We start from the raw sequence: 11,020 nt of genomic DNA on the forward strand, positions 1-11,020 counted from the left end.
GAGTATACAATAAAAATTCTATGTGGTATGGAAGTCTTATTCAAGGAAACACTGAAACAGGGATATGAAAAAATAATCAATAATGTCATTTTAATATGTACTATCCATTCCAAAAAATGTCTCACTTCTAAAAAGATACTGTTTTTACTAGCATGGGCCTAAATCAATAGCCTTAGGTATAAATCAAATGCCAAAAATAAGCTTTGAAAATATTAGAACTTAGAACATTGGTGTTGAAGAATTACAAAAAGATACCAAGATTAGGATTGGCAACCCTTTAAACTCAGTTTATTTGTCTTTAAAAAGATTGTAGATTGTAAAATCATCCCCTTGGAAGTACTTCAATAAAGACCTTTAGTATTGGCCACCCAGGTATTCCTTAGGAACAATGCTGCCTCAAGAGGGTAAGAGCATATGATGTGGAGTTTAAAGACAGTGTTCCTTTGCCTTCTGTTTTCCCACAACACGGTAAGTAGTTAGTTACTCCTAAATGGTCTTTACTCAATTAAACACTGAACAGAAAGATTTGTCAAATGCCTACTACCAGTAAGATACTAGGCTCATTTATTTGAAGAAAATGAAGGTTACATTTAGCTCCTGCCCAGGTCTCATTTTCTTCTAACACCCAGGATGATTCTATTTACTATTAATATATTTTTTCTTTAAAAAAGGAAACTGCAGCATGGCATTTCATGGACCTAAAAAATAACATTATAGATCATCTAATCAAAGTCTTGTTCTAATTTTTTGCTTTTATTAAAATGGTTCACTGTTTCTCTACATTGACTGCTCCAAAATAATACCAGGAAAGCATCCTATTAGTTTTATTTACCATAACATGTGTTCTAGACTAGCATAAGTTATTTGATGACACACAGTGGGTCAATAAATGAAGTATGATATATAGAATACAAACAAAAGTTTATTGTACAAAATTAAGGCCTTCACATTTCATATTTCACTAGTAGGCTAAAGAAAGACTAGGTAATTTTTAAAAACCTACACAAAAATTTCACTTTCACTTCCTCCCACCCCCAACTATTAAAATGGTCTGACCAAATGTTATCAAAACAAACACTATAAATAACACCAAGTCCTTTAAAGACAACTATCTCAAATGTTATTTCTTGGCATAGGTAATCTTCATGGCATGGGACGGTGTGATCTTAAATCCTTGTAAAGCATCCCTGGCAGCTCCAGCCTGCCCATCATTTTCAAATTCAACAAATGCAATGTCATGCCTCCCAGGTACCAAACGTACTTCCTTGAAACCAGGGAACCTTTGAAGAAAAATAATTTATATGTATGTGAATATATAAATGACATCAAATACATAAATATCTATTCTGTATTTAAATTTATTCAGTAACTTCCTGAGAAGTATCATATCCTACCAAGAATCCTGATGATAAAAAAAAACATACAACATAATTAATACCTTTATAATTAAAATATAATTAACACCATGAAAGAATTATAGGAATAATGTAAGCTAACAATATTCTTGTCACTATATCAAAGCTTTGTTTTGTTTTACACATCAATTAATAATCATTTAAATCAGAATTAATAATTTAAAAATTAGAGACAATTTAGCTTTTTATTTACTAAAAACTGGCAGATTGACTTTAATTCATGATTAATCCCAGACCAAATTAATGAATCTCTAAGAAATTACTGCTGTATGGTACACAAGTAGAGTCAATCCATGGAAGTGCTATTTCTCCCAACAGAAGGCTCTTGGAACACAGACTTAAAAAAAAAAAAAAAAAAAAAAACTTACTGATTAAACAGCATGGACAACATCATCTCATTAGTTTCTTCTGGTAAATTATTAAGGAATAAAATATAGTTTGGAGGGTAATCAGGGACCTATTAAAAAGAATAAAGATGAAGTTAGCATGTAAGCTTACAAAGTACTATAAACTAACCTTGGGAGAGCTACATTGCAGTTTATTAAGGTTTATGAAATCTTACTGCATCAAACACTGAGGCTGAAAACCAATGACACCAGAGAAAAAACATAAACCTAACAGTAAGTAACTAAGCAAAGCGGACATTCAAATCACTTAACACAAATATGGCAAATTATCAATCTTACCAGTTTTTACGTATTTAACAACATTTAAGTATCTGGAAATCAGTCATAACCAGAGGAGTCTGTCATCTGGGTTACATAACTGGAAGATCGCAACAAAACTAGAGAAGGCAGCAATGCCACTGCCCCCTCAGCTGGTCACCAAGCAGTAACACAGACACTCAATTCCCTGTATTATTGTTTACCGCCTCCGGGCACTTAAGAAGATTTAGAACCACTAACTGTTGACTTTTACCATTTTTTTGCAAGTAAATGAAATATACTTAGCATCCAGTTACACAGAAATTAGGTAGAAAACAAGCACTGTTATTTAGGCTTTAACGATTTGATACCCCACCCTGAGTTTACGGGAACAACAGTGAGATCATCTTGTACATAAGAAAAAGCTTCTTTATCTTCATGGAAAAATAAAGATGAAGTGTAAAGAATAACTTAAGCGAACAACTTAAGACTTATAGAATTCAGTCCTGGCATTTCTGAACTGGATTACAATAATTTAAAAAGTTCAAAGATGGAAAGTAGGTAATATAAGAAAATACAAATAACTTGAAATCAGAGCAGCAAAACTTCAGTGATGCAAGAAGACCCTAGAAACTAAGAAGCAAGAAGGAAACCATGAGTATATAACTGAGGTTTTCTCTCTGAGGCCTTTAGCAAGATCTGGAAAGGAGCTTATAACACGTCTATACAAGGAGACAAATACATCTGCGCTGAGGAAGAGCAAGCAAGGGTAAATGGAAACAGCTTTGTGTGAGTCTGTTAGAAAAGATGGTTTAGTTAGTACCTTCAGCTAACTGGAATGGAAACAGCCCATCACCTGGCCAATTTCCTCAGGCCGCGTGTCTATAGGGCCCTGGGCTACATACTGTGGGGAAAACAAAAACATTTGCTTCCCCCTCACAGCTTCAAACTTGTCATTCTGATTTCCTCATTGACTCATTAGGTAAGTAAGGAATAAAGTCAGGTTTGACTTTTTCCCTCCTAAAGGAAATTAGTATGTTCTAAGTTTTTACATTAGAGTGTAATTCAATGTTCTATCTTACCAATAGACTTATTTTCAGTTTTTGGAGACATCAGATTGTTGTATATTATTGCTATTGCTTTCTATAAAGTTTTATTTTAAAGCACTACACAAGGGGGAAAAAATACTACCTGAGGATTTGGTGTTGCATTTCCTTGAGTATTAGCTGAATTTGGTGCTCCCTAAACAAAAGAAACAGAGAAACAGTTAAAATATTCAATCCCTCTAAGAAAAGGCAGCATGTGTTTATATTACTGCATACAAGTAACATTAAACAGACTTCTTATTCCATTTAATTTTAAGGATTTATATCTGCTCTGTCTGGTGTGGCTCAGTGCATTGAATGCCGGCCTGTGAACTGAAATATTGCTGGTTCGATTCCCAGTCAGGGCACATGCCTGGGTTGCAGACCAGTCCCTCAGTGGGAGTATGGGAGGGGCAATCACACACTGATGTTTCTCACCCTCTCTAAAAATAAATAAACTCTTTAATTAAAAAAAGAACTTACATCTTAGCTGAAACTTAAACATTCATATATTTAGCTTGTTAAGTATTTCTGAAAGGTCTACCTATAAATTTGAAAGACTATGTCATAAAATTTAACCTCAATGCCTTAAAATTATGAAGAAATGCACAAGAAAAAAAACAGGGAGTTTTTTTCCTTTTAATAAAGAAGTTTCCTTTTTAAAAAAAAGAATTAGACAAAAGTCACACATTACACTTAGTGAAATTCTGAAAGTAACTTCTTTTGGATAATAATTTCACTTTTATCTGTTATTTTAAATTAAATTTTGAATTCCTAAATTGTTCAAAGAAAGCAGATTTAAGTGGAGTAATCATGATTATAGGTAATATCTACAGTACCATTTACAGGCAGCAGAACCTCAGAAACAAGCCAAAAGATATTAATATATTCTATGAATGATGAACAAATGTCATACAAATTCAAATAAACTGTCAAATATAAATCTGCATATGTCAAGGCTTATCTTTTAATTTGTTTAAATATTGGAACTTTAAAACTCAACCAGTCTAGTTTCTTAAAAATCCACCTTTTAAACACATAAACGCACAAGTGCACATGAATACCTCAAAGATCATCCCTCAGGTGGAAGGCAGACATCCCTATCAAACTTTTAACACCAAAAAAAAAAAAAAAAAGGAATTTTTGTCTGTCTTACCTGACCAGGCTTTTTATTAGCAGTAATTGCTGTCTGCTCCACAGTTTTGGCTTTTTTCTTTTCTTTTTTCTTCTCTTTGTCAGCAAAGGTGCCACGCATTTTAGATATTATATCAGAATCTGTTTTTGCATACTGGATTCGCTATTTTAATTATTTGAAAATAAATTACTTTTCATTATGTTGAAGGTTGTTTACACTAGTCATTAATATTTCAAATTTCATTATCCAAATATACTACAAGAATACCCAAATACACTATGGGTATAATTTTATACCCTTCACTATGAAACTGTCAAATATACTGAGTGCCAAATGAAAATAAATCGTAGCCTCTGGTTCACAACTTACACAAAGTTAGAATCAACTGTGTTTATAAGAAGAAAAACCATAGATTTTTATAAGAAAAATAGAACTGTGAAATACTTGTACCACTGCTATCCACTTAATCAAAGAATAGAGAAAAATGCATTAGAAAGTTGCCTATCCTTAACAGGGTCTCTCAGCAGATGGGCAATTAGCTGTGAAATGTGTCATCTGGAATTTGTTACTTCCAAAGTTAAAGCACAAGATTGGGAATGACTTTCTTTTCAATCTGATCTATTATTCTTAAATAAAATGACTACTAGTGGCATCAGCTTAAATTTAAAATGCTTTGAAACGTAACAAAAGCATGGCATCCCAAGTCTGCAATCAGGCCACCTGCTCATTCTTACTAGGCCACAGTCAGCAGGAACAGTATGTACAAGTAAGAAGCAGGTAAGCATTGAAAACCACCAGTCTAGAACAGCATTTTCATAAACTATTATAGAAATGTGCACTGCAATTACCAGGAGAGCTTATGAAAGTGCAGGTTCCAATGCAGTAGGTCTGGGTGAGGCCTGAGATTCTACACTTCTAACAAGGACAAAAGGGACGGTAATACTACTAGAATGGGACTACACTTTGAGTATTTAGGCCCTAACCAAAAACATTATCACAGAGCAGAAGTCGACACAACCATTCTAAAATGTTTGCTATGAGTTAAGCAGTTATCTACGGTATACAAAACCACAACCATCCCTTCAAGGGAAACATTTCTTCCCTGGAGTCAAAAGAGCTGAACTCTGTCTCAAAAGAGCATATAGAAATACAACAATCAAAACGCATAAATTGTTATTTAAAACTGCCTTGTACAGCAAGAACTCAATCTCAATCTGAAGGGAACACGTGACATTTTAAAGTAGTGTGGATTTGAAAGCAAGAAATCTGTCAAAACCAAGAGCATTTCTTTTTTTTTTCACTGCAGCTAGAGATGAAAGTGCTGGAGAAACAGGAGGGGACCAAGCCTACACCACTAAGCCTGAGTACACAAGGCATTCTCTGGTTGGCCTGGGTTGCTGTGCTAGAGTAGCTCTGAGTGCACTTATCCCTGCAAGCAACTCTGCTAGTCTCAGCAATCATCTAACCAAAGGTAGGCTGACAGCGCACACTTACTCTGACAACTTCGTTCCAAGGATTCCCTCCCAACTCCCACTCCCTGGCTCTTATATCATCTTCCTCTGGGTAGATCTCTCTCTTGTCTGTCCTTTTGACAATCACCTGCGACAATCTCTGATTCCACCCATCACCCTTAGCTGGCTGGTCTAGACCAGGAGTGCTCACCCAGAGGCAATTTTGCCCACTAGGGGACGGCTGGCACTGTTAACTGGAGACATTGTTGGTTGCCGTGAAACTGGCATGTAGTGGCCTGAGGTCAGCGATGCTGTCAAACACTCTACGATGAACATGACAGCCCTCCACAACAACAACAACAAAACTATTCAGTTCAAAATGTCAAAGTGCCAGTGCTGAAAAACCCTAGTCTAGACTTAATATGGGCAAAAAAATAAAAGCCCATCTGCAGCTCCAAGAAGGGGCAAGATTTACATTTAAGCCAAAAGTTTCATGACAGCGGCCCTTAGAATGATTCTACTTTACTTTTAGGTATTTTTGGCATTAAATGCTAAAATGTCCTTGAATCACAAAAAATAATTTTGTGCTGAGTTCTAAGTTATAGCAAATTTTGTTCACTTCTGATTGGTATGCTGGAGTTACAACAGAAGAGAAACTATAACCACTTAAATAAATACAAACAGGATGGCTCAAAGAACGTTCTTCTCCCTCTTCCAGGATGCTGAAGATCTGGCAGATATGTGCTACCTTCCTGAAGGCAGAGACATCCTAAAATACCTTTAATATAAGATCGGTCTATGAACTTTCCCCATTAATTTAAACTAAATTATTTGACAAGGTGAAGTGATGCCAAACACAGCAAATAACTTCCAGCTTTCCTGTATCTGATTAACAGGCACATGCAAGCCTGTCATTTCAACTCAGCAAAAAATTCCTAAAAACATTCCTGAAGGAAGAAATTACTCCTTATATTAATGTAATTTTAGATCTAAACTAAAACCTAGTCTTATACTCCTGCCAATTCAGATCTCAATTATACTATTTCTCCATACTACTAAAATAAGCTGGTTTCAGGAAGTGCCAATTTACTGAAAATGAGGGTATGTGGGCACAATCCCACAGTTTTCTGGGATGGGCCTTCCCAGGTGGGAAGCGATGGGAAAAGTGGCTGGATAGAGGATGAGAAGAAAACTTGCTCTAATAACACACAAAAAGTGCTCATTCCTAAACAGTATGGTATAGATCCACAAGCTATGGACCTAGGCAAACGACTAGTTTACTGAATCAGGCTGCCTGATTCAGTAAATTAAGTCTTTAGGGAACAAAATCACACCCATTCATCTGCATATCATCTAGGGCTGCTTTTCCTGCTACAAAAGCAGTTAAAAGATCAGCTGGGTCATAAAGCCTAAAGTATTTATTATCTGGCCCTTTACAGGGGCCAGACTCCAGTATGCTGGCCAGTATGCTGACTCCTGATTTAGGAGAAGAACAATTCCAATACTGAGCGTTTAGAGATTAGCTGTCAAGTCCTGATGCTGTACTGGTTACATTAAGAATAACCTAGATAAGTGACTACCCTTTCTGTGCCTGACTCTTCATCTGTAAAATAAAGGAATTAGACCAGTGGTCTGCACTACAGACTATGGGCCTACTCCAGCCTTTAGCCTGTTTTTTTTTTTTTTTTTTTTTTTTTTTGTATGGCCTATGAATAAAGGACTTAGCACTTTTTTTAGAACAATTTTAAAGGGTTGTTAAAAATAAACTACGCACACATAAAAGTATGCAACAGAAACCGTATGTGACCCACAAAACATAAAATAATTATTACCTGGTCTTTACAGAGTTTTTGCTGAACTCTGAATTAGACCAACAAATATCCAATCTGCTTACATTTTACTGGTGTTGAAACTGAACACGGGCACAGAACCAGTTAATGACAGACCAGAGTGAGGACCTGTGCCCTTGAAATGCTCAGCCTTGGCTCTTTCCCCAGCTACCTTCCCATTACATTCCAGTTCCAGAAGAAAAGCTTTGGAATCCACACCCAAGGTGCTGGACACTCATTCACACAAGCAGAACCCCTTGCTTTACACTATGTTTCCACTCTGATCCAGTCCTCTACCATCTCTGACTTACACCAAAGGACTACTGAGTTCCCTGCTTTCCCTCAGGCCCTCCCACAATCCAATCTTTATCTAGTAGCCAAATATGAATCTCATTATATCACTCCAGAGCTTCAAACTTTACATAAGTATTTCATTTATCAATAAAACCTATGAATATAAGTCTATGAATTATCCTTAGATCATTGCTTTATCTAGACTGCATGGCTTCTGACATGTAGTATTTCACTGTGGTGGTTTCTGAACCTTTCTAAATCTAAAATACTAGATTTCCTCTTTGACTCACAGTTTTTATCTTGTGTTGCTTTACAAGTTTATCAATAGAACTTTCCTTTTAATCTAATTTACTATTAATTTTGAATTTTTTGAGATAAGAATACTGCCCATGCTACAATTATTTTAAAAAATAGTCTACATCTCAATCTATTTTATTTTTGCCCACATGAACTGTCATAAATTCAGGAGTAAATTATAAACTCTTATGACTGTTTCTATAAAAATAAGTAAAATAAAACCAAACTCCCTCTAACACATAATTGAAAGCATAACTATAGTTTCAGGTGTATATTTACAAGTCTGTTATACCATTAATAGAGATTAAAACCAAAATACTAAGATCAACTTACCATTGGTTTACCATAAAATGGAAATCCTTGTAACTGTCTTAGGGCATTTGTGGACGAGCCCAGTTCTTTAAATATAACAAAGGCTTGACCCCTCATCTTCATGGTCTTTAAAGCCACAATATCTACCACATGCCCAAACTGAGAAAACAGGGCATACAGGGATCTCTTCAATTCTGTGTAAAATTAGAGGGGGGGGGACTTATTTGTGAATAAAACAATGACTAAGTTCTTCATTAAATGATACTGCATTAAATGCCATCCTCACCATTCACTTGTTCATTTATACAAAATTTCACGTTTTAAAAATGCCACACTATTTTCACTGGCTTTCTGATGTATAAAGTTATCTGAAAGCATTTTATCTGTGTGATAAAATAGAAAACGTATTCAACACATCTTCTATTTGTATTTTTCAGAAGCCTTAAAATCCTTACCCTAATAGGGATAAACCATTATTTCAGGCACTGAGAACGATGACTGGGTAAGAAGTGTTGAAGCAGTATAATTTTTAAGACGGTACTAATTAAACACACTTTGGTGTTTACAAACATTTTTGAAGGGCACTTACCTTCTTTTTTAATTTTGTCATTCATATTGTTGATATAAATTGTATGGTTTGGTCTGATATCCATCTTTTGGGTTAAACTGTTCAAATACCCTAAAGAGACAGTAAATATTCTGTTATAAACAGGGAAGATTTAACTCATTCTGTAATGTGACATTAGAACACAAGAGTTATTAACTTTTTAATTCTCTTTCAGCCTCTCCTACTCTTGCTAGCCCTCTTTTTAAAACAAAAGAACAAAACTTTATGGAGCACTAGAACCTAGCCAGATTAACAACATTATTTTATTCAATACATTTTAATTAATACATTTCACTATGACAAGTGACACTGTTTTTCAATCTGCCTAATAACTTATTTAAAGTTATTTAGAATTATTTACAATTTATTTAGAATTTAAAATCTGAGATTTGAAAAATGAAAAAACTAGCAAGTGTACATCTAGTAAAAATCATTAAGACAAAACTATTTGCCAAGAACTATCTCATGTGTACACTTACAAAGCACTTTCTTATCTATTAACTTATAAACACCATCACTAACTGTCCTAATTTCAAAATGATCTCTAGCCAACTTGAAGGAATGGAGCTTAGAGCAGTATTGCATGATGGTTAAGAGTTCAGGTTCTAGTACCAGCTAGGTCTGAATTCAAACCCAGTCTATGCTTCTACTTGTTTGACTGGGGTCAAGTTCCTTAATTCCTCGGGTTCACATCTGTCAAGTGGGGATGGTGGAACAGCATTTACCCAGTAGAACTAAGAAGTTCTAGCACAGCTCTTGCCTGGGCAGTAAGTGCTTAAAGTAACTGTTATAAATATTAAGAAACTTGCGTAAGGTCACATAGGTAGTAAGCGGAAGGCCTAGGAATTCTGTTCTTGTCTTACGGTCTCTCGCACTTTCACACTCACCTCACTATTTCATTGTATATATTGTCTTTAGTTGCAAATTCTGACTTTGTTTTTATCCTAGGATATCCTACAGATTCTTTAACTTCACAAATAATACCACTTCTTCCACTGCATGTGAACGGCACAGGATGACTGAAAAGGGGCTGTATGTACTCGTTGGGGTAATACATGAAAAGTAATGTTTCTCAGAGCCTTGCCACCCCCTAAACTGAAACCTGGAGGGCTGAGTCGCCCATACAACAAGAGGGGAAAAAAGAAAAAACAGTGGTCAAACCGAAGGCACAGATCGGGGGGGGGGGGGGGGGGGGCGGGGGGAGGGGGAGGCGCTCATTCGATGTTTGATGGTGACTTTTGGACTAGTGCGGGGGCACCTGGAGTCGCCTCCCAAACCAAAAGGGAGTCTCTGGATGGCACATGAAAGCTCAGAGCGAGCTGTAAATTCACACGAGCAAAGGAACTTCAACTATCCTTCACTGCGCACTCCGTATCCCTCCTTTCCTGACACAGACACACTCGCCCAAGGTTCCAATCTGAAGCCTAAGGAAGGAGCCACGTGACCGGGTCCACACCTACAGAAAAAGCTCTCAAGTTCGGGTGTCTAGCCAGACCAGCGCAGCAGTCACCATTCCTCCCTCGCCCACTAGTCGAGCCTTCCGCAAACCCCGGGCCGGACGCACCATTCCCCGCTCCCACAGGGTAGCGCTGAGGCAAGCGTCAACCTGCAGCTCCCACAACCGAAACAGCGAGGAAGAATGCACTCAAACTGACCTCAGCACCGCGCGGTGTCCCTTAAGAAACCGAAACCGGAAACAGAGCAGAAACCGGAAGTAACTGTATCAGTCCCCTCAATCGAGCGCCGATAGGTCGAGAAGCTGAGCACAGAATCGATCGATGCCCAGCTACTGAACCTGGGAATCTCTCCACGCATGCGTACCCTGGCGGGCCCGCAGAAAATGTACGGAGGGGGGATGGGGGGAAGGGAGGGGATTTGTGGGAACCCTGTGGGATGAAACAGATTTGGGGACTGTGGAGTGGGAGGATAGAGAAGCTTTACCCCACCATGA

The 11,020-nt window shown here is 37.0% G+C and overlaps 1 protein-coding gene across 2 annotated transcripts; it reads right to left on the reverse strand.

Annotated features, from left to right (window-relative positions):
* Positions 1 to 899: 899 nt before the first annotated feature.
* On the reverse strand, positions 900 to 10,814 carry SNRPB2 (small nuclear ribonucleoprotein polypeptide B2). Of its 2 annotated transcripts, none has more exons than XM_028524729.2 (7): positions 10,725 to 10,814; positions 9,052 to 9,141; positions 8,484 to 8,656; positions 4,301 to 4,441; positions 3,251 to 3,301; positions 1,784 to 1,872; positions 900 to 1,280 (listed from the first exon to the last, which is right to left on the reverse strand). In XM_028524729.2, the coding sequence occupies exons 2-7, from the start codon at positions 9,113 to 9,115 to the stop codon at positions 1,121 to 1,123; spliced, it is 678 nt and encodes a 225-aa protein (XP_028380530.1). In that variant the 5' UTR covers positions 9,116 to 9,141; positions 10,725 to 10,814; the 3' UTR covers positions 900 to 1,120. The 2 variants fall into 2 exon arrangements, with proteins under 2 accessions (XP_028380530.1, XP_028380531.1); XM_028524730.2 differs by lacking the exon at positions 10,725 to 10,814 and adding an exon at positions 10,634 to 10,707.
* Positions 10,815 to 11,020: the final 206 nt, after the last annotated feature.

This window comes from Phyllostomus discolor, chromosome 9 (genome assembly GCF_004126475.2).
Source record: "Phyllostomus discolor isolate MPI-MPIP mPhyDis1 chromosome 9, mPhyDis1.pri.v3, whole genome shotgun sequence".
In the NCBI taxonomy this organism is placed as follows: Eukaryota; Metazoa; Chordata; class Mammalia; order Chiroptera; family Phyllostomidae; genus Phyllostomus; species Phyllostomus discolor.